Below are 25,150 nucleotides of genomic sequence, written 5' to 3' on the forward strand. Positions count from 1 at the left end.
ACGGAAAGCTTAAAATATAAATAAATCTAAAATGCCCCTCCGGATGGACTGCTCCTTGAAGAGGCGGAAGGGTTTCCCACGACCACAATAGCTGAGCTGCCGAGAGAATGGCATTTCCCTGGTGGGATCACCCACGATATCACTAATCCAGGTTCTCAGGATCATCAAAAAGAGGATGCAGGACAGGGTAAATAATTCCAGTCGGCGAATGATCAGTTTGAGATTAAAAAAAGAGAAGAGGCACGCGCGGTGCTATTACAGTACGGAGATCACTGATCGAGAGGAATATGGAATACAATCAGGACGTATTTGCCTGTTTCGTGGATATCGAAAGGGAATTTGATAGAGTAAATTGGGAGATATTGATGACTATATTGCAGAAAATAGGAATAGATTGGAGGGACAGGAGGCTAATCCGCAACCTGTACATGTCTCAGACTGCTCAGGTGCGGGTGGGGAACGGGGAGTCCGAATGGGCAGTGTTAGGAAGAGGTGTACGGCAGGGTTGCCCATTGTAACCGGTGCTGTTCAACGTATATGTGGAGGAAATGATCAAACAGGCATGGGAAGAACTCGAGGTAGGAATGAAAGTGGGCGGGGAATTCGTAAAATCAGTTAGGTTCGCTGGTGACCAAGCTTTGGTTTGTCAGTTAGCCAAGGGAATGCAAGAATTGCTGAGTGAATTGGAAATTTAGTGCGACAGGTATGGGATGAGAATCAATATTAATAAACTAAAGGTTATGCGATTTTCCATTAAGAAAAAGGCTAAGCTTAAAATTAAAATGAGAGGGCAAATACTAGAGCAGGTGGAACAGTTTACGTATCGAAGAAGTGTTTTGGACCAACACGGTCAAAGTAGTAGGGACGTAAGGAGAAGAATTGCGCTAAGCAAAGAACCTCTCAAAAGGAGGAGGAAGTTAATGACATGGAAGCTGAATTTAGTAGTTAAGAGTAGGGCGACGCCGGGTTTCCTCCTACACCCTCATTTCTTCGCCCTTTCACCCGTTTTACTTTACTATGCGTGTATGTATATACACATGTATATTTAATGTACCGCACTCCATTACATATCGTATCCGAATCCGGTTGCGCTATCGAGGCTTAACTCTGAGGTTCGAATTCCGGTCACGGCGAATGATTTTTACACTCTGAAATTGTTGCCTTGAAATATATTTAGGTCATTAGCTCTAAGGATGCTCTATCTTTATTACTGGATGTTTCCCTATTACGTATATTTATTACCATATAGTTTTTTACTGTACCTTACACCGTTATTTATGCATTTACCGTACTTTACTTATTTTCTTTTCACCATCTTGCAGGGTCTGCACAGGTTTCTCACATTTCCGCCCTCTTCTTCTTCTTCGTGGTGCGTGCTGCCCTGCGTGGGTTTTCACTTGGGTCTTCATGCCTGAACTCCCTTTAAGGTTTGCCCAACACAATCACATCTTGTGCTTATTTCTTCTATTATTATTATTATAGTTGTCGTTATCATTATCACAATCATTATCATTATTATCATTATTATATATGTATTGTACTTTAACATTTTTTTCTTTTATATCGCTTTATATTTCGTCTTATTATTACTATTGTTGTTATGTACTTGACGAAGGGTTAAATGGAAGAAGGGTCCTTATGTTCTCAATTCCGCCCGAAAACCGAAAATACACCCATCTGTATTTCCCATTCCCTGAATGCCCTGGCCCTCGGCAACTCCCGTCCGACCCCCCCTCCCCCCGTCCAACAGCCGCCGCCTAACTCTCATCGCCTCCCCCACTCATCGCCGATCCAAACGCCTCCCTTGGATTCGGAAGCCGTGCCGACATCTCCCATTTGCGTCCAGCCATCTGTGAGCTCGAAGATCCCCTAGTCTCCTGCTTTCAAGGTCGGCCTCTATGATGCAGATGCAAGCCGCCGCGAGGGCGTGTGGCGGAGGGTGTTAGGTCACCACCCGTAATTTAGAATAAAACAGCACGCAAAACCAACAAATTAATGGAAAGACATACACCCTAAAAATCGCATATATTCATGTAAAATCCTTTATAACTTACGCGCATGCAAATACGTGTACTATCAACTAACATACACTTGCATCGACGGATAAACCTTATGTCTATGCAATGGTTTCATCTTTTAATGAGTGGTAAACTGAATTTCTTTAATATTTCTACAATGACTTTGGTTTCCTACTACTAATGATTCCTGATTGTCCGGGGAAAGAACGAGCATTTGCATCTGTCTGCACCGCAATCCATCTCCTATATTTTATCTTTCGGGTCTGATCTACCTTAGGAGTGTGGGGCCATAGTAATAATTCCTTCGGTGTCCTTTGCTAAACTCGTCTGTTCTGAATCCTTTTTGAAGGTCCAAGTCTCTCTTCGCATCTCTTCCGTGTTTACAACGGCCCTCCTTCCATCCCCCGCCGCCCAACCCGCCCACCATCCATCCCTCCTCCTCCCCACCCCCCCCCACCCTGCACCAACTCTCATCTCATTCCCAGGAAATTCCGCGGCAGCGCCAATGGCCCTCGGCTCATTTTAACGCCCCCTCCCCCCCCCTTGCCCGCGCCGCCCCGATTTCCCTCATGCATTATTCCCTCCCTCTTTTCCTTGCCCCCCGATCCCAGGGCATATTTTTATAGAGGAAACGGCGTCGCTAGGAAACATCGTGTGACCGGCGGAGGACACACCGCCCGACTCCGTGGGACGGTGCCACACACACAAGTGCCACAGTGTCCCCTTGGAGGATTAGTTGGTACGATGAAACGAAATGGCATTCCCACTGACATGATTTAAAATCGCATGCACACACACACACGCGCGCGCGCGTCTCCTTCAGGCCAAGGCCCTTTCGGAATTAGCCCTTTCGGGAGATGCGAAATTCAATACAAAATCCCGATTCTTATTTTCCTTAGAGAGAGCCTCCTCGCCTGCTTCGGTTTGTTTCTCCGGACGCGTTTCCGCAAATATTCTTAGCGGTACTTGTAAATTCTCTTGTTAGATTGATATTTGGGTTAGGACACGACTGAAGAAGCAAAGGATCAAGAGAATGCAGGATCTCACAAAGTCCTCCGGCCAGATTCCCTCCTCATAGATACAACGAATCAGCCCATAGTGCCTCTCCCTCCAACATTTGCCTAAATCGCAGGAATGTTATCCACCCCCACGGCCTTATTTAGTTTCATCTCCCTTAATGCCCTTTCTATCTCATCGTCTAGTATGCCTGGACCTAAGCTTTCTTCCCCCACGTCATGTTCCTTAACACGTCTAACTTTGTTGGTCTAAGTCCTTTACCACACAGTTCTTCTATTTCTCTTTTGGATCTTTATTTGAACTATTATCTTACCCACCTTATCTCTAACTGTTAGCATAGATTTCCCTTTCTTACTTCCCGATAAAGATTTAACTTTACTGTGCAGCGCACCAATTTCACCCTTCCTCTGCAGACCTTCCATATCCTCGCACAGCGTCTTCCACCATGCTTCTTTTGCTCTATAAGGTACCCATCCCAAATTATTATTTAACTCTTTGTACTTTCTTCTGTCTCGATATTTGTTTACATTTTTCCATTTCCTTCTTTCATCTATCTTTCTACTCATTTGATCAGTAATCCTTGTTTTCCTTGTCCTTTTCGTGTTAACGGTTCCTATAGTGTCCTTTGCGATTTTCGGTCTCCCTTTCTTGATGCATTACCATTTTCCTTCGATAGCACTCAACTCTCTACCGTTGGGAAGGGTTCAGCGCATCAAAATGACCTTCCCTTATTTATTGTGGTTGCAAGCATCTCCTTCCATCTCTCTCGTCTCTCTCTCTCTCTCTTTCTCTCTCTGGGTGACGAATAATCCCTTCTCTTTTCCCTACCTCCCCAAATATCTTCCCTCATCACTCACCCCTCCCACCCGGTGGTTGCACCCCCTGCCATACACCCCCTTGTTGGTGGATCGCGTAGTAGTTATATCGATGTCGACCGACTGACCTTCTCCATTATGCCTTTCAGTAAATGTATTGTATTCTTTATTTTTGGAGGCAAGAGAATTTTTTTAGCAAATCCTACTTCTCATCTCCCCGCGGTTTATTCCCTCTTAGTTTGTGCTGTCAGCAGTTTACAACACACGTAAACATCCATCGACATAGATTCGAGTCAAATATTTCGCACCGGTGGGCATTTCGTACTTCCGCCACGACTGCGAATGATTCGATGTCTCCTTTAAGACCGACCGACCGGGGGGTGGGCGACTGGGGGGGGGGGGTGTGGATCCACCTCGCTCTCTTTGGATCGCCTAGACGCCACCAGTGAGTTTCCCATGAACTCAAAAGCATTTGATCAACCTTCAAACTGCACACTTTCAATAAATACATTGATCAGAGGTATTACCTGAGACTATTAATGCCATTGCAGGAAATGTTACATCTTATAAATATGCTGATGAGAAATGTAACTACATGCAAGCGGCCAAAAAACTCAGCAGGTCCTTCAGATTCGCCCGACCTGTGACTTTAGGGGCAAGGACTAACAGTTGCTTGTCAAGGCGTCAGTAGAATGTCCCTCCCTTACTTTTACATTCCACATAATTGGTATTTCAATGGCGGTGGCCTGACGTATACGAGTACATTGTTGTGGCCGGAGACATTCAATGCACAAGTCAGGACAAGATTAAACGTTGCATAGAGTTAAAGCATATTCGTAGGTGTGCATGTGTATGTTAGTTGATGGCAAAGGTATTTGCATGTGTGTACATTAAAAAGGTTTTTGCATGAATATATACGCCTCTGTGCGTGAAGAATTGCACGAATATGTTGGTTTTGCATGCGGTTGTATTCTCTTTTACGGGTGGTGACCTAACACCCCCCGCCACACGCCCTTGAGGTGGCTTGTGGGGTATTATGTAGATGTAGGTGAGTCGAGGCTAGAAAATTTCCCCAAGTCGAAGATGAGTTTTCTGCAACCGGCTCAGGGTTCTGCCATGAGTCCATGGTTTCCTTCACGAACCACGAAGGCTAACAATTCCAGACTTAAACGTAAGAAATATTACACCGTGAAATTTGGAAAATTTACAAAGATTTATTATTTAAAACGTTTCCATAGCGATGGAGTTTAATGTTTTATACCAACCGATTAAAGTGAAGATCGACGCATTTAGGAGCAATCATCCTAAGACACGTCGGTGCGTTTTCTTTGCTCAAACTAAAGTAATTCGGGTGAAATGGCACATTTAATAAGATAACGTTTGTTAATATGTGCAGAGATCTGAGACGCATTAAGAAATGTTTTTTCCTGACTCTTTGCCTTTCATTTCCAGAAAAAGAAGTCACGCGACACTGAGTGCGTGTGAACGGATCCCCACTGAACGGATCTCATTCTCGGTCCTTGGTATTTTTCAAGTCGTGGGATTAGAGGGGGGGTCATTAGCCGAGAGCCTCCACTAACAGCCCCCCTCCACCCCCCGTCATAAGGAAAGATGCAAATCTTAAGGGTCAGCCAAACGGTTGTTTATTTCCAACCCTTCCTAAATAATTAGTTTTGGACGGACTTTCATTGCAAATAAGGGCGAAGGTATGAGAGGAGATTAGCGCCGGAAAATGAACGAATGCACCTGACCCCTCGGAATCGTGAGGTTCACTGCCAATGTGGACGGACATTCATGGACTCATCGTAGGTCGTCTAACAGAAGGCAGACTGATTGCCCCCGGTGCCCGTTGGGCGTTCAAATCCCAGACGCAGTTCGGGCGAGGGTCAGATTAACGGCCCACGCACCACCACCATGCACCCAAGCGAAGCTGCGTGAGAATTAATCTTATCTACATGTACGCAATACCCCGCAAATCGCCTCTAGGGCGTGTGGCGGGAGGTTTCTTGGTCCCCACCTGTAAAAGAGAATAAAATCACATGCAAACCCACAAATTCATGCCATCTGCACCCACAAAGTCTTTTATATCCATGGAATAACCTTATCTGAGTACTTTCTTCCTCCCTTCCAACATCCCTATCCTGTTCCTGCCCCTTCCTCGTTTGCCTAACATTCTCCCCTCTATCGCAGTCTTCAACAACCCACTGCCGGTCAATACCCCCTTCAGCCACTTTTCCTGCCTCAATAGGATTTCTCCCCACAAACCACTGTCTTCGCCCACCATACCTCATTTGTTTTCTTCTCTGTCCATTTCACCTTCTCCATTCTTCTCCACACCCACATTTCAAAAGCTTCCAATCAACGTCTATCCTCCTGCTTAAATGACCACGTTTCCGCACCGTACATAGCTACGCTCCATATCAAAGTTTTTACGAGTCTTTTCTTAATATCCTTACTCAACGTCCTTCTCATCAACTCCCTCCTCCTTGTGAGAGCCTCTTTGCCTAGCGCAATTCTTCGCCTTACGTTCCTAATACTATGACCATGTTGGTCCAAAACACTACCGAGATACGTAAACTGTTCCACCTGCTCTAGTTGTTTGCCAACATATTTTAATGTAAAGCTTAGCCTTTGCCTTTCTGTAAAATTGCGTAACTTTTTTTTATCTACATTTATTCTCATCCCGTATCTATCGCACTGAATTTCCAATTCACTCAGCAATGCTTGCAACTCCTTGGCCGACTGACAAACTAGAGCGTAGTCATCAGCAAAACATTTAATAGCATCAAAGTTAAAGCCCTAGGCCGGGCATCGAGGGATCCGGGTTAGAATCCCGGTCAATGCGAATGACTTTTAACACTCCGAAATTGTTGCATTGTAATGCACATTAGCGGATGACTACGTTAAAGTTACTGTCGCGGCATCCCTCACAGATTCTTCGCATCAGTATATACAGTAAGAATGTGAAAGAGTGAAGTTAACATAAACTGAAGAACTTAAACTAAGGCTCGCTCCCCGGGAGATGAGCAGGGTAACGAACCCGGAAACTTCTTCGTCTCCAGCGGCACTAATGTTTGCGGTACTTTCGGCTGAGATATAAACCTGCAACGTCCGTGGTGAGGACCCCTAGGGTGGGAAGGGTGGAGGGGGGTTATCCCGACCGTTTTCGGCGACATCCCGAATAATTAGACGCATGCGCATCGACCCCTGGAATGCCTCCCTCTGACTTCCTGCTCGACCGTGCGACTGGGATCATTGTTCCCTCAACACCGTCGTCGTGGGCACACCTGACTCCAATTTTCCCATGCTTCCTTCCGCGGCCACGGCACACGAAAGAAACACCTAATTAGTACCTCCTGATCCATTAATTATATGGAGCGCACGACAAAACGCTATCCCACGCTGTTGTGCCGGAGACATAAGATCAGAAATCACATGGGGAAACAGTATGGAACAACTGTGCAAAAAAAAAAGAAAATGCGAAGCATTTTCAAATCAAATGTTCATCGTTTAGAGGGCTAAATACAATAATTCAACACCAAAACATGGCACGAAGATGATGCGAATCATTGGTTGTGAACATTTAAGGCGCAAATCCTATAGCCAATATTTGAACATTTGAGACAAACTCTATACTGATATTTCAGCCAAATGGGTGACCATCAACTGGAGTGTGAAATGCTGACAGCGAGGAAGAGAGGAGTAGCGAAGTACTGCCCCGAGGTCAAGTGAAAGTGTTTCAAGTGGGAGGAGGAGAAGGAGGAAGGGAATCATTGCGAGGATATGCAAAATCACGTCTCAGGGTCTAAGGATTCCAGTCACCTTCGTCTATTTGCTGACGATGCAGCGAGATATAAGGAAATATCCAGTCAAGAGGATAGCGTATCATTAGCTAACGACCTCAATGCAGTTCAACAGGAGAGCTAGGATTAAATTTGGATACATGTGTTTCGATAAATATTTGGAGGAAAAGTACTTCACCAGGGAATATTTAGACTAAACCGGGAAGCAACATTGCTCACGTGTTAATGGTAAAATACTCGGGTTTAACGCTAACTACGGAAATGTCCTGGGAAAACACATACGTGAAATTTGCGGAATAGCAAATAAAAAGTCAGCATTTATTAAAAAATACCAGGGAATTGTAATGAAAGGGTCAAGGATCTTTGCCGTTTCACGTTATTTAAGCCCCACTTAGAATATGCTGTAAACGCATGGGATTCTCATGAAGTAGGTTTAATTTCTGAACTAGATCGTGGGCAACGAAGACCAGCTAGGTTTGTGAGAATTTTTTATGGACAAGGTAGCAGTGCCACGACACTATTGGTAGAATTAGGATGGGAGCCACTAGTTGACCGTAGGCTTAAATACAGGTTAAATTTATTGTGTAATTTTGAGGCAGGTTACTTATCTGAGGATTTTAATGACAGATTACAGGCCCCGACTTAATTACAATGGTAGATCAGATTACCAACGTAAACTCATGGAGATTTATCGTAGAAGAGATGGATTTGAAATGTCGTTTTTTCCTCGTACCATTAGAGATCAAAATAGACGAGAGCGCAATCGCGAAGGAGATAATTAGAATTTGTAGCGTATATATTTGTCGATGTCTTGCATCTTTCTTTTTGCATGTTATTCTTTTTCTTTAATAGACACATCTTTTTGACAGTTCCACGGCATGATTCGAATTTACGTATCCTGTTACTCAATGCTGTTGCATTTAAGTAATTTCTTTGGTGTGATTAAAGTTTGTCGAGTGCATGATCAAACTAATATTTGTACAAAGGTGACATGATTGGGATAATGCATGCACAGATGATGACCTAACACCCCCCGCCACACACCCTTGCGTCGGCTCGCTGGGCATTGTGTAGATGCAGATGAATCACACAGCTTGATTAAGTGCGTACATGCAATTCCGAATATTTACATTGCTGTATCGACATGGCAACATCCACCTTCGGCCCCGAGACGACTTCAAATTCGAATATGAAACATCCACCCGACGGATGGGAAAGAGCCGATGGCCGATTCCAATGGCGATGTTTGAATCAAAGGCGAGGTGCCCGAACGAGAGAATCGTCCTCTCTCTCTCTCTTTTCCTCCTCATTGTTCCGCACGGAATGAGTCCCCTCCCGTTCGATGTGCCCTCCGCGCCCTCAATCCCACGCGCCCCTGCACGCCCCCCCCTCCCCCCCCCCCCCCGCGACTCAAAACCTCGCCTCGGGTCAGCCTTTTTCAAACATTGCCTTGCGCAACGCCCCCCTTCGGACACGACCCCCTCCTCCCGCAGCACTTCTACTCTGCGTTTCGCCTTTTTCTCCGTCCTGCTAGTCGTCCGAAGCAAGCGAAAGGCCGGACACCTAAAAGGGACGCCTCCACATCGCCTTTTTAGGGTTTCGACTCTGTCACAGCCCCTCGTCCTCCCCTAGGCACGCTGCGCCCCCACTCTCACCACTCTTTCGACGGGAATAGACCGCGAACACTCAACGGCACGACGCCTCTCCGTCCTCCGGGGATACTCGGTGCGGGTTGAAGGGAGAGGCACGCGTGATGCCATTGCAGCAATGAGATCAATAATCGAGAGGAATATAGAACACAACCAGGACGTATTTGCCTGTTTCGTACATTTCGAAAAAGCGTTTGATAGAGTGAATTGGGAAAAACTAATGAGTATATTGCAGAAAATAGGAATACTATAGATTCGAGGGAAAGGAGGCTAATCCGCAACCTGTACATGTCTCAGACTGCTCAGCTGCGAGTTGGGGACGGGGAGTCCGGTTAGGGGAGGGCTAGGAAGGGATGTAAGGCAGGGTTGCCCATTATCACCGTTGCTGTTCAACCTGTATGCAGAGGAAATGATTAAATAGGCATGGGAAGAACTGGAACTAGTAATGAAAGTGGACCGGGAATTTGTAAAATCAGTTAGGTTTGCTGATGACCAAGCTTTAGTGTGTCATTCAACCAAGGGGTTGCAGGCACATCTGAGTGAATTGGAAATTCGGTGCGAAGGGTATGGGATGAGAATCAATATTAATGAAACAAAGGTTATGCGATTTTCTAGAAAGAAAAAGGCTAAGCTTAACATTAAAATAGGAGGGCAAAAACTAGAGCAGGTAGAACAGTTTACGTACTGGAGTCTATCTTCCTTATCTTATTATCTTTATGGTCTGATCTACCTTAATAGTTTGTGGGGCCATAATAATAATTCCTCTAGTGTCTTCGTTAAACTCGTCTGTTCTAATGTTTCTAAAAGTCGAAGTCCCGCTTGTTCTCTTCGCATCTCTTCAAGTGGCTCCCTAAATATTCAACCTCTTCATCGAGCATGGCAAGGGCATATTTGCAGTTGGTCGGTGACTTTAATTTGCCGACCATTAATTGAGAAAGTTACAAGGATAACTGGCACCAAATCCAAATTAAACTGAACAACTTCTAAATGCATCCGACTAATTCTAAACAGATAGTAATAATTTTCTACTAGATATCTAGAGAGAAAATATAAGTATCCGGTCTTTATTATGTAAGAATTCTACCATATACGGCTGAAACTACTCAATTTGCTTGTTATAACTATTAGTTTAACCGCGAGATAACATTATGGTGGGCATATTTGCAACTGGTAACCTAGAGAGTATTGTAAATGCGGGCGTACCTGATAGTGTTAGCCAAAAATCTATCTCAGTGGGAATGAATCCGCGAAGGCGACTTTGGAGTATCGCTCCTCATCGCGAGGAACCCTTTCGTACCCCCAGAGGAAACTGGAAACGCGAACTTCCGGACGCAGGGCGCGCTAGGGGAACATTTGTAAATATTGCGCGTGAACAGATACAGAGAGGTTCATGCCATACAGGCGCAAACATGGCCATGAGTAACCAAAGTACTGGTACTGATTCGAGAGCGGACTCGAGAAGATAAAGAGAAGTTAACTCAAATTGGAAATTATTTTAAAAATTATTGTGAAATTCTATTTAATGCTTAGGAGGGTAATCTCGTAGAATTTCGATCGAAAATGAAAAAGATTACAAAAAAAGCGTTGCTTACCTTTAAAATCTAAATTTAATACTAACATCTAGAGAATAACCATACATGTAATTTTGATATTATGCCAGGGAAATACAAGGGAGACAAGCGGTAAATATTTCCAGAAAATAGCGGAATTGCAACAGGAAGGTCAAACAAGGCCGACATCCAGAGCACAACGCAGCGCAAAGGGAAATCCCCCGACACCCTTCTGAATAGTGCATGAGCGCATGTGTCATCGCCGGAGGAAGGGAAATGAGAAGGAGACACACCGGACACCAGATAGACTGGCGGGCCTTGACGATTTAGACCAGATATCACTAGGAATGGGGGTTAGAATTAAACATAGAAAAATTTACACCGACGAATTTTTCGACAAGAGAAAAGAAAAATAAGGCGTAGTTACATGATATATCTTAGCCTGGGAGCCACTTGAGATACGAAGAGAGCAAGCGAGACTTTTAGAAAGGTCCAGAACTAATGAGTTTAGCAATGATATTTAAGGAATTATCATTATGGCCCCACACTATTTGGGTAGAACAGACCACAAATGAGACAAGATAAGGGAGATACTCTCTAAAGTACAGTTAGATAAAAATACTCTTTCTCTCCCCAGAAAATCAGAAATCATAATAGTAAGAAACCAAAGTCACTATAAAAATATTAAAGACATTCCAGTTACAAATCAGAACAAGATGAAACGTTGCATGGACATCAGGTACGTTCGCAGGTGTGCATGTGTGTGCTAGTTGATAGTATATGTTCGTATTTGCTTGCGTGTAATTCATAAAGGTATTTTCATGCATATGCACACGCTTGCGTAGAACAGTTTACGTATCTGGGAAGTGTTATGGACCAACACGGTCAAAGTAGTAGGGACGTAGGGAGAAGAATTGCGCCATGCAAAGAGGCTTTTACACGGAGGAGGGAGTTGATGCGTGGACTACCTTACGTCTGGCTCCTAACCTTCGACCTATGGCATGGGTGACCCAACCAGGAGCAATTTTTATTACTCCCGCCAGCACAGCTCTAGGGGTCATCGGAACGCACAAGCCCTTCCACCACGTCAAGGTTGTAGTCCGCGGAGGGAATGTATCCAATAACGTTCAAAATTAGAATTGAAAAGTAAGAAGGGGAAATTCTGCCATCATTTGGACATGAAAATCATGTTGTCAATGATATAGCGAACACGTTCTTTATTTGGTTACTGGCAGCTCTGCAAGTATTGGTGCGGAAGTATTTCAATAGCTAGTGCATGAATGTTCAGTTAACATTACCTGAATCATTTGAAATATTTTTCAATTTGTCAGTAAGTAACATTTATGGAAATAAAATATTGCTGTATTACATTGCTGGAGTGAAATCACCTCCGGTAAGGCGCCGCAGTGGTGGATGGCGGGGGGTGAGATGGATGCATGCGGATGGCGGTGTGTGCCTGTGTCCTTGCCGCATATTCCATCGATTTCCTCCATTTCTCTGCAAAGGGCGCTCAGCCTTTGTCTTGTCGTACGTGTGATTTGTTGCGATGATTTATGCCTTAACTGAATGGAATAATTATTCAATGTATCCGCAGTGGATTCTCATAGATGAGGGCGATTGGCTCGCGGGGCCAGAGGGGGGGGGATTTAGGGCGTGCTTCCTGTGCGTGTTCCACTGCCACTGCCGAGGGGTGGACGGGTCTCCTCATCCCCGCGGAGCCGGCCCGCTCTCGCCCAATCTCACAGATTGGCGTTTCGACGGTCATCTTCCGGATTTCAATCCGGGAACCTCACTTCATTATTTGAACGATCTTCCGAGATGCTTGTACGTAATCAGAAAGTAAAAGAGAGGTGTTATTTCACTCTGCTTATGCCTCTTTTGGAATTAGTCGCAGCATTTGGGATCCTTGGGAGAAAATTTGGCAAATGGAATTATGTGAAGTTCAGAGAAAATCCGCCAGATTCGTGAAAAATAGTTAAAATAAGAAGACAAACGTGAGAGGCCTTTAAGGGGAATCAGGCTGGGAGCCAATTGAGGACAGGAACAAGACGACGAGAACCAGCGAGACTTGAGCTTTTAGAAAGGTTCAGACGAAACGAGTTTAAAGGTGACATCGAAGTAATTATTATTACAACACACCACATTATTTCGGTAGTTCGGAGCAAAGAGATTCAATGAGGGACAAAGATTTCAATACACATGGATGCATTCACTCGCTCCTTCCCCACACAATCACGAATCATAATAGTCACTCTAGAAGTATTCAAGGCGTTCGATTTACAAGCCAGGGCATGATTTAATCGTTGTGTAGATATTCGTAGGTGCATGTGCATGTTATTTGATGGTATATGTATCTACAGGTGTTAAATGTGTGTGAGTTGTAAAGGATTCTGCATGGATACATACTATTTTGTGTGTGTAGGTAGATTGGCATGAATTCGTGGGTTTTGCATGCGCTTTTATTCTCTTTTACGGGTGGCGACCTAACACCCCATGCCTCACCCCCTCGCGCCGGCTTCCGGGGTGTTATGTAGAAAAGTCTAAGTTTCCAGGACTCCGATACAGGCCACGTTTTTTTCTTATCAACATTAGGTTGATAGGTCACCACCCGTAATAGTGAAAAAATCCGCTTGGCCAACACACGTCCATGTCAATCTGCAACCACAAAGGGGTATTGTTATTATTATTAAGTAATCTACCGGTTAAGGTAGGTTTTGGATGGACACAACTGCCAAATAACTATCTCCTACGAAACACAAAATCCAGCATCCTACTCTACATTAGGTCCCTCGTCATCTGTGAGTACTTTCTTCCACCCTTCATCCCGTCCAACGTCTCTATCCTGTTCCTTCCCTTTCCTCGTTTGCCCAACATTCTCCCCTCTATCACAGTCTTCAACATCCCGCTGCCGGTCAATACCCCCTTTAAAAAAACTATCGAAGAAGGCAACGGGAAACCACCTCAATTATCATTCCCAAGATTAACATGATGGACTATACAGAGATTTTGAGCCCTGGCAACTACGGGGCTCGGCCCAATCGGCCGTGTGTCGTGCCCGGCAGCTGGGGAGGCAAGGCTTCCGCGGTCGTCATCCCACGAAACCCTTCCAAGGGAAAATCAGAAGCAGCAGGACAGAAGACACAGGAGAAGAAGACCAAATTAGTTAAAATACGAACGTGGAATGTTAGGATAATAATGAGGGCAGGGAAATTGGAGAATGTTAAGCGAGAGATGGAAAGGGGAAATATAGATATTTTATGTCTATGCGAGGTGAGATGGAAGGATAGCGAGGATTACTGGTGTGATAAGTATGGAATAATATACAGCGGCGGGGACGAGAGCCAACGAGGGGTTGCCATGGTATTAAATGAAGAGGTAAGACGAAGCTTAGTCAACATAGAACAGGTAACGGATAGAATATTACCAGTAGAAATAAAAGCAGAACCGACGAACTTGGTTATTAATCAAGCATACATGCCACCGAGCAACCATACGGAGGAAGAGGTCGATAGATTGTACGATCAATTAGAGGACATATTCCCGTGTGTTCATGCAGGGAAACATTTCATAGTGATGGGGGATTTGAATGCGACGGTAGGCAAAGAAAGAGTTGGTGATGAGGCCGGGGACTATGGTTTAGGCACGCGGAATGACCGCGGGGAGAAAGCAGTTGAGTTCTGCAGGAGACAGTGGTTAGTCATCACCAACACTTGGTTTAGACACCACAAAAGACGCAGGTATACATGGAAAATGCCAGGTGACTCAGTGAGATATCAGCTAGATTATATCCTGGTTAGACACAGGTTTAGGAACAGTGTGATAAATCCGCACAGATTCCCGGGAGCGGATGCGGACTCTGATCACAATTTAGTGGTTATGAAATGTAGCGCCCATTTCAAAAAGATAAGGCAGGGACGGCGAGTTAGAAAATGGAATGTAGAAGGATTAATTGGTTCGAAAAGGAAGAAATACAAACAGGCGGTAAAGGAAATCATGGAGGATGGTAAAGAGCTAAGTACTATCGAAGAAAAATGGAAAAGTATCAAGAAAGGGTTGTCTAAAGCCGCAAAAGACACTATTGGAACCGTTAACGCGAAAAGGACTAGGAAACCATGGGTCACGGATGAGTCGATTACAAAGATGGATGAGCGGAGAAAATGGAAGACTGTAAACACAGAGTTAGGCGAAATGAAGTACAAAGAATTAAACATTAAATTGAGGCGGGCAACAAATAAAGCAAAAGAAATTCAAAAGATATTTGGCTCCCTTAGTTCGGTCGTTCGCAGTTATTCCGACTCCTGATGACCCCGACAAATTTTAGATGCCATTCTTCATGCCATCTAAAATTTTTCGGTGCCATACTTTATTTCTCTAGTCTCACAGCCATGATCTTTCCTACCGAAATGGCACCATAGAGCTAATACTACGTATATGTTCAACATCACCGCTACAGAGAGCTGCTTTCAACACAAGCGAAAGAGTAATTTTCTAGGTTGACCTTCGATCCGCGAGTGATTGCCAACTCGCCTCGGGAATTGAACAATGCGGCATTCCCCATTCGAGGAGCGCCTTTTTAGAAATTAATGATTTCTTAAAAATATAAGGATTACGCGCAAATATTTTTGAGTGCAAATATTTTGAGGAGATGATTTAGGTGTTCTCGACCCGATGGATTGATTGTCCTGGCGAGTGTTGACGTGTTAAAAGGAAATAGCCATCGCCGGTATGGCTTCGCAGTCATCTGTTGGGAGTTGAAACAGTTCCATCGAATGCAACAACTGCAGAGTGAAAACATCATTCTCCTTGACCGGGGTTCGAACGTGGACCCCTCGATGTCCGGCCGAGTGCTTTAGCCAGTTAAGCTATCGAGGCGTCCTCTTACAACTGGCTAAGGCACTCGCCTGGACATCAAGGGGTCCGGTTTCGAATCCCGGTCATGGCGAATGATTATTACACTCCGCAACTATTGCATTGTAATGCATATTAGCGGATGACTCCGTCAAAGAGTTACCGCTGCGGTATCTCACGCAGATTCTTGTAAGTTCCATTGAAATCGCAAGCCGCCGCAGCAAGTCACGCTGCGCGGTGACATGTTACTCCGCTGCAGTGAGCGAGCACATTGTGCGCGGGCATTTTGGGGCAAGCATTTAAGAAGTCCGCGGGCCGATTGGGGCATATTCTAAAGATGAAGGAGCTGATGGGATGGGAAAGACGCAAAGAACAATGTGTCACTGCATACCCAATGTTTCGAGCGTGGCGTTTTTTTATTTTTTAGCACACTGCAGGCCACCGCTATGGTGTGTGGCAGGGGGTGAATACACAGCAAACTAATTTTGACCCGAACATGACCCTAGCGCGGTTGAAAAATGCTATTATGATCTGTTATGATTCGTGGGAAAAATGACATCTCAAATCTATCTGTGCTACACTTAATCCCTCTAATTTAATTGAAATGATCTCTCATAAAGTATTACGACGGGGGTAATAGTCCACGTGAGAGTAGAATTGGCATGTGATAGTAGATTGGCAGAATACGAATAGGTCCATGTGATTGTAGAATTTCCCAACTTACTTTTCAATTCTAATTTGACACATTATTGGATAGACTTTTCGTACATTCATAGGCGCAGATGCATGTGTATGTTAGTTGATAGTGTCTTTGCATTCTTGTAAGCTAAAAAGGTTTTTGCATGAATAGATACGTCTCTGTAGGTGTAGGTTTTTTCATAATTTGTTGATTTTGCATGCGGTTTCATTCCCTTTTACGGTTGGTGACCTAACACCCCCGCCACATGCCCCTGTGGTGGCTTGCGGGGTGTGATGTAGATGTAATAATACACTTTCAACATCATCAATGATAAATACACATCCCTCCGACAAGAACGATGCGTTTCCCATCGCCGCTTGCGCATTCTCAATCCGAATTTTTCGTTTCTTCGGAAGGAGTCATTTGAATCACATTAACAGATTTAAGCTGGAAATTCAACGCACGTCAATGAATCGACACTGCCACTCTCGATCACGGAAGACATATATGAACGCATAATAATCACGCCCATCGACGTAAAATCGATTCGGCGTTGAATCGATAAGTATCAAACGATTGGTTTCAAGCAAATATATTGGCGCATTTTTGACTGGTGCCCTGACATCCCCAGCCAAATGCTCTTCCGGCGGTTGAAAAGTATCACAAATGCGCAACCCGAGAGAAAATGAGCAAAGATAAGACGAGCAAAGGCGCTTGAGATGAATGCTCCTTCCTATTTCTCAGCTCTGCATGACCTGTCTCGATAATGGTGGGGGCCTTTCGTATAAATGGTTGTGGTTCATTTTTATTCAATTTTTTCGCATAACCAATAAGAAATTTATCAGTGGAATAAAGCTTGTTTTGAATTGAGTTTTCCTCCAGCATGCACAGGGTTCGTCCGGAAAATAAGTGTACTGATTTTGTCCCGCCGCTCCAGGCGCGCCCAGCACCGCTCTGACGGGCTGCGATTGGAGGGGGGTATGTTGGCAAGCGACGCTGAAAATGGCAGTCGGCTCTGAGCTGTGGTGTAGTGAGGAGCTCTGTTAACGCGAACCTCCACGCTCGACCCACGTCACGGAACGCGATGCCGAAGTTTTTGGAGCAGCGTTATTCCATCAAATTTGCGGTAAAGCTTGGGAAATCGTCTACCGAAACTGTCGGTATGATTAACCAGGCTTACGGGGAGTCAGCCATGTCCAGAAACATGATCTTTCGGTGGCACAAGATGTTCGTGGAGGGCAGAGAAGAGGTCGACGACGAACCACGGCCTGGACGCCCATCAACGACACTCACCGACGAAAATGTACGAAAAGTTCGCGATGTACTGAACTCTGATCGTCGTCTTAGTGTTCGGATGATAGCAGAGCAGTGCAATGTGCCAAAAACAATAGTGCACGAGATTATTAGGGAGCAATTACAGATGCGAAAAATTTGTGAAAAGTTGGTGTCGAAAGTGCTCAGTGATGATCAAAGACTCAATCGTTTGGAAATCGCGACACAACTTGCGGATCACTGCAAAAATGATCCACATTTTTTAGAGAACTGTTCTGTTCCCGAAGATAAAGAGGAGTTTAAAAGGAACGCGATACGGGACTTTGGACGCCGTCAAAGAGGCCGTGACGACGTGTCTTCGAGAGGTTCCCGATGATGCCTTCGCGGGAGCGTTCCAGGAATGGGAACGCCGCTGGAACAAGTGTATCGACTCACAAGGGTCCTATTTTGAGGAATATTAGCTTAAGATATGTAAAAGTGTAATAAATTTTTTTTCCTGAGCTCAGTACACTTATTTTCCGGACGAACCCTGTATATACAAATTTTCACGTTATTCGATATATTTTTACTTAGTATTTCTCCCTTTTCCCTTCCTATCCAATATCCTCCCTTATCGCTCACCCTTCCCCCCTTTGATTGCACCCCCTGCCACACACCATTTTGACGTGGGTCGTGGGGTAATAATATCGAATACGTACCGGAAGGCGAGGTAAATAAAATGGAAGGAAAGGAAAACAAAAAATTAAGTGTAATTTTTTGTAAGGAAAGAGGAAATTTATGCTCGTAGAAGAAGGGCAACAATATGTGTACACGGAGGATAGAAGAGGAGTGGAGTGGAGTGGGGGGGGGTACACGCAGCGATGGCCATGAGGAAGATTCTCCAGGATGCAGTCTCCTTCTTGAAAAGAAAGGAATCACAAGGCTACAAGCACTGCGATGTACATACACTCAGCCATTTTCCACTCAAAAATTGTTTAATTCTTTTTCCTAATCCCTTATGGAGAGTGAATAAGTCACATTCAATTTCAAATGCTGTATCATTCGGCAATCTGACGCGTCAGAAGTACAAAAAGTACTGCGCAAATATCAGCGCGCACAACCGTTTTGTCTCAAAAAATATGAATTTCGAATGAATGCTCGCCGAAGAGTTTTCATGAGAAAAGAGCGCATCCTTTAAGATGGGAAGCGGAAGGGAAGGTTAAAGGACTCTCCAGACGAGGAAGATAGAAGAGGACCCAGGAACAGAAAAGAACTACAAAAAGGCTGTCCCAAAAATAGCAGAACTGAGTCAATTAAAAACCATTCACTGCCAGAATTGATGCATTCGCTGAAAAGTCTTCGAAGTGGCACCCTTGGGCGTCCACGCACCGCTGTGCCCGTGGGTTTTCCACGCCTCGTGCGCCTTCTGGAAGGCGGCTGGGCCCGGAATGCCGCGAAGCTCCCTCGTCACGGCCTATTGTAACGATACCACCGAGCCGTGGTGACGTCCTTTCAGCACGGATATGAGGCGGGGGAAGAGGAAGAAGTATGGTGGGGCAAAGTCGGGTATGGTCTAGATTCTCTCGGCAGATCCGCGTGCGAGTTTCCTTTTGTTCGTCCGGAAGCACTCGTGACACCAACTTCGCGCACATCCTTCTCATGCCCATGTTTTCGGCCAAAATTCGATGCACGTCACTTTCAGGGATACCAATGGATGATCGGAAACCATGCGAATAGTTAATCAGCAATCCCTGTCCAACAAAGCCTTCACTTTCGCCAGAGTTTCGTGTCTTTTAGGGTCGAAGGGCGTCCCGGACGTCACCACGACTCGGTGGACGCGATCCAACAGGCAGTGATGAGGGAGCTCAGCAGTATTTCGGGCGCCAACGCCTTCCAGACGACGTATGAGGCGTGGAAAATCCCCACCACCGGCGGCGGCGGCGGTGGGCTGTGGACGTACTTAGAAGACTTTTGAGGGACTGTATCAACTCTGGCAATAATGTTTTTTCATTGCTGCTACTCTTGGGAGAGGCCTTGTGTGTTCCCTTTATTCCATTGGACACCTATTGCTGAATAAATGTAATGATTATGATAGCATTAGAGGCGAACGCTGCGGAGCATAATAATGCCAAGGCCAATTAATGATTGGTCTCCACCTCCACAACACGCAACGACTCACGCGAGACACACTCACGTATTGCGCGAATTACTTCGGATATTGCGGTCCACTCCCTCCACCCCACCTCACCCCCCTCCTCTCTCATAAATGAACAACTGGAGAAGGAGGGTCGAGACATGAGCGCCTACTTTCTCAAATTGGGCGCAGTTTGCACATGAAAGACAGGTCCAGTAACGTTCCGTTTCCTTTACCATTCCTGGAAACTAGAACAAATAATACGCGTGGCACGACTGCTTTATCCGCGCACCGTCACACAACACCCACTTATTTATCCTCGATTCAGACGACAAGAATGTTTTTTTCTATCAATTCTAAGAATAACGAGATTTCTCCAGGAACACACTCGAGGAACGGTCACAAGCGGTTTCCGCGTTCACAAATGATGTTGCCCTCTGGACCAGACGCTAAATTTATGGAATTACACAAACAATGTGGCCTTGGGAAGAGTTTCATCTTTAATGTTCTTTAATATTTTTATTTAATGTTTTATTGCCCTGCAAGCGACCGCAAGGGACTGTGGCAGGGGGTGAATAGACACCAGGCTAATTTTGATGGAAATATGTTTACCCCTGCCGCGGTCGGACAATTTTATTCTAATCCCTTATGTGGTAAAAATTGCATCTAAAATCTATCTGTTCTACGCTTCATTTCTTTAATTTTATTCACAATATGGCTCATATAGCAGTGCGATAAACAATAATACATTTTCAACATCGTCACTGATAAAGAGACATCCTCCCAATAAATGCAATCTGTAATTTAACTTTCCCTCCACCAATTGATTCCCAGCATAGCTCCTCTGATATTTTGGATGCGCTACCAAGTTCATCATAACAACGTTTTACAAATTTAATGCTACTCTACGCTGCATTATGAGAATATATCTGACCAATGGGAAGGGGAAGGCGCACTTGCCAGCCAAAAAGTGTTACCACCCCGACAAAATGTTATCCGATTGACGTCCGTCGACGACGCATTGTGATGAAAATGCGCAAGAAGTGAGAGACATACTCGTTTCCAATGAACGCCCGAGTGTCAGAATGTCGGCAGAAGAGCTGAAATATTCCAAATACAACAGCGCATCGCATTCTTACAGGAGATTTCGCCATGAGAAAATGTGTGCCCACACATTTCGCACATTTTCGTGGCGTCGCCATGGCGTCAATATCCACTCTCTCCCCTCCCCTCCCCCAAATACTTGTGCCGGACGGCGGAAAACCATTCCTTGAGCCCTTATCATGTTCTCCGAAACCAATTTCCTGGGATTAACACAAAATTTTTCACCTTCGCGTATCATTGCTCCATGTAAAGTGACATCGTGAATTCGTGAGGATCTCGTCGGTCATCGCTTAGGCGAGAGAGAGGCTTTCGAGAGTGGTTTGCAGAGACGAGACGGGCGGCGGAGGAGCTGTCGTGCCAAACAGGGACACACGACAGGGGTCTGAAAAGTTTCCGACCTAACAAAGATACCAGACATTTTTTCCGAAATTTTCTGAGGTCGGACCACCCTCGTTCATGTTCGGCGCTATTGTGACCTTCTGGGAAAACGCATTCGTAAAATTTGCCGAATAGCTCATGAAAAGTTAGGATTCATAAAAAGAGTACTTGGGAATTGTAATGAAAGGGTCAATGAGCTATTTTATTTCACGTTAGTTAGACCCCACCTTGAGTGTGTTGCAAGTGTATGGGATTCTCAGGCCTGATTTCTGAACCAGATCGGGTGCAACGAAGAGCAGCTAGGTTCGTTAAAAGGTATTAAGAACAAGGTAGCAGTGCCACGACACTATTGGTGGGCTTGGGAAGGGGGCATCCGCTACTTGACATAAGGTTCAAATGCACGTTGAATTTACTGCGTTAATTTGACGCAGGTTACTTATCTGAGGATGTTAATTATGCATATTTCAGGCCCTCACTTACAATGGTAGATCAGATCACCAACGTTAACTCACGGAGATTTATTGTAGAAGGGATGGATTTCAAATGTCGTTTTTTCTTCGTACCATTAGAGGTCAAAAGAGACAAGACAGCAATTGCGTAGGAGATCATTAGAATTCGCAGGGTATATATTTTCGGATATCCTCCATGTTCTCTCCTGAATATTTTTTTTCGTTCAATAGATTCCAATTTTTAACAGTTCTACAGTATGATTTGAATGATCGTATCCTGTTACTCAATACTGTTGTATGGAAGTACTCTCTTTGGTGTGATTAGAATGTATTGAGTGCATGAGCAAACTAATATATGTGTGTAGAGGTGATATGATTACGGTTGTACAGCTGGTGACCGAACACCCCCCGTCACACGCCCTCCACGTGGCTTGCGGGGTATGATGTAGACGTAACTTCGGTCACATCAGACGACGCGGCCCACCAGGTGCATTCCATTCGTCACAAATGCAAGGTGTAATGATGGAAATCGAAGATTAAATGCAAGATTCCAATTCATTGCATTACCAGGAGAGTAGAAGCCCTATTCATATGAAATAAGCCAAAGCTGCAATTTCGGAAATTTTTTTCGTGATATAAAAACAAATGCATGGATTCTAGGTGTTTCAAGAGTTACCCTACTGGATATTATAGATTTCGAACGTTCGCCGTCGTGTTTGATGCATGACATGACATTGTTTCGAGCAATACTACTGATGCTTAGGCAGAGTAGATTTCGCAGAATCATAAATAGAAGAGTTAATTTCATGAATATATTTAAGAAATCCGGCGTCCCACAGGGTCATTGGACCACTACTATTTCTTACACACATTAATTATATCGCCTGTAATAGCAGCGTAAGACTCTTTCCTGACGACACTGTAATCTACAGGGAAATGGCGAACGACGCAGATCGTGAATTACTAAATACTGATCAAAAACACATTCAAAAACGGTGTGGAGAATTGGGGCTGGAATTAAAAACGAAAAAAATGTACCACCATGCCTTTCTCAAACAATAGAAAACACAGCCAAACTTCAACTTACACACTCGCAGGTATTCGGATGAGCGTCGTGGATGAAATAAAATACTTGGGGGTCAACATTGCATCGGATCTTTCTTGGGGGAAGCATGTACTCACGATTTGTGGAGGGGCGCTGAAATGAGATAAATGTAGCCAATGATTTGCAATGCCTGAAAAAATGGCATCCAGTCGAATCAAATATGATTGACGATAATGATTAAACTGCAATGTTTTTTACTTAACGACTCCATTTTCACCAATTTAAAACAAGCATGACGGACTCTCTTTATTGTCGCTGAAATTCAGGGCAGCTTGCCGCTCATTCAGGACGGATGGCGACCGTCATTTAATTTCCACTTTCGGAACAGTTGCGAAAACAGACGCCTGACGAAGAGTACTCTCTCTCGGAGACCCCTCAAACGAGGTGATTCACCATCTACGGCGAAGCACGCCCCTCCTGAGGTCACGCGGTCGCTCACGTCCAACCCAGCAGAGCTCCATCAAACGGCTCCATCACCGGCGGACACGCCTAACCCGCAAAATCAGGGCGCCCTAGCGCCGATGTTATGACGTCTTGCACAACCACCAACGAGGAGCCACTAACAAAAAGAAGCACCAAACCAATAATGATATTGGAGCGAAGCGAGCGAGGTCCCTTCATGGCACGACACGATATGCAATGGCTTCGAATGCCACGACGACCAACCTCAGAGAACAACGCGAGGGTCCGTGCCTGACGATGAAACAGACGGACGTGATTCCTCCGGTGGTTCCCTGGAGGGTAAAAGTAGCCTATCAGCCGTGACCATTAGAGCGAGTTCCTTCGGCGCGGGCCAAACAAACAAAACCCGAGGGATTCAATGGCGGAAGAGCGCATGCACCGCAGTGGCGAGTGGAGTGGGACCAGAGAGTTAACGAAACGTTTAGCCCGATGAGTGCCATTGAAAGTCAACGGTCAGAGGCGCAAGGGTATTATTATTAGTAGGGTTACACAAAGTAGTCGAGGTCCTCCCGAGTGATACCTCAACGCAGACAGAGGAGAAGAAGGCGGCGGCACTCACCTGAACCATCTCGGCCTCCGCCTCCGACGGGTCCTCGGGGCGCCTTCGCCCGGCGGCCGCGTGTTGCTCCCTCCTCCGCCTCGCCCCGATGTCCTCCTCCGCCTCCCCACCCTCGCACGGCCCCCTCGCCTCCTCCCCCCGGCACGGTTTCTCCATGCCCATGGTGACACTGCCCTTCCAGTCTTGCGGAGGAGAGCTGCCGGCGGCGGCGCCCCCAGAGGCCATCTGGGATGCAGCGCCTGTTGGAGAGAGGGCGGAGGTGTCGCGGGATGGGATGAGGGGAGATGGGAATGAGGAGGGGCGGGGGGTGGGAGAGAGAGAGAATAAGGCACAGTTAAGATGGAGCGGCTGATTACTCGGAAGAGGTGCGGAGGACAATAGGACTACTCACTCTCCTCGGATTTGGGAAGAAATCGGACGAGAGAGAAGAAAGGCGGGGCGCAACGAAGGGAGGGGAGGGTGAGGAGGAGGAGGCCTCAGGGGTGCGTTGGATGGTGCGGCCCCGTGGCTGAGAGCCGGGAGGCGGAAAGGAGGGGACTCAAGTTCAAGATGGGAACGAAGAAGAGATGAGAAGAAAATAAAGCGAAGCCAATTCGGGGGAGGAAGTGTTTTTTGAAGGCGCCATTGAAATAGTTCAACGGTATTGTCAATGAAATATCTCCGAGAAGAGGACAAACGGTGACGAGAGCACGGAAACAATGCGTGAAAGAGGCGACTCGGGTCATCCTCCGGGTCGGTGCCTCCATCGATGACGCCAACGTTTCGGACAACGACTCGTATTCCATCTTCAGGGCTGATGATGTCGAGACCGACGAAATGGCTCATTGGAAGCCCCGTGAAGGGCACACATATACCGTCCCAGTTGGCGTAACCCACCTTAACCGGTCGATTTACATAAAGATAAAACCATGGCAATACGAATAACCTGACGTCAGTGTGCGTGTTGTTTGTGCGAAAATGAAACTTAAAACTAGCACGTGAGGATCACATACTCACATGAATGAACATAAAAAGACTTCAAGCGACAGGAAACGGCTTGTACTATTAACTAAATTAAAAACTAGGGGGGAGAATACACATGTACATGGGGCTGGATCGTAATTGCTAATAAAGCTAGGCGTTAAAATTGCCATTTAAGGAATAAGTGGGGAAATATGTACAAAAAAGGGGAGAAGCGCCCGAAAATATGGTTTACATACAGATGGGTATGGCCTCAGGTGCCCTTTGATTGGTCGGTGGTTTCCCGCCTTTTCGCCAATGGAGGAACTCATCAACTGACCCAGTGGAAGACCCGAGTGGCCTCTTCCACAGCAGTTCTCCGGAAAAGCA

General features: G+C 45.5%; 1 protein-coding gene across 1 annotated transcript in view; it reads right to left on the reverse strand.

Moving 5' to 3' along the window:
• The window catches only part of LOC139698994 (uncharacterized), a 201,947-nt gene extending 177,964 nt beyond the window's left edge, over positions 1-23,983 (reverse strand). The window contains exon 1 of the mRNA XM_071597988.1: positions 23,822-23,983. Within this exon, the coding sequence (XP_071454089.1) occupies positions 23,822-23,983 (162 nt within the window). The remainder of the gene's footprint in view (positions 1-23,821) is intronic.
• Between the last annotated feature and the right edge of the window lie 1,167 nt (positions 23,984-25,150).

This window comes from Hetaerina americana, unplaced genomic scaffold (genome assembly GCF_022747635.1).
Source record: "Hetaerina americana unplaced genomic scaffold, ioHetAmer1.1.p SCAF_9, whole genome shotgun sequence".
Lineage (NCBI taxonomy): Eukaryota > Metazoa > Arthropoda > Insecta > Odonata > Calopterygidae > Hetaerina > Hetaerina americana.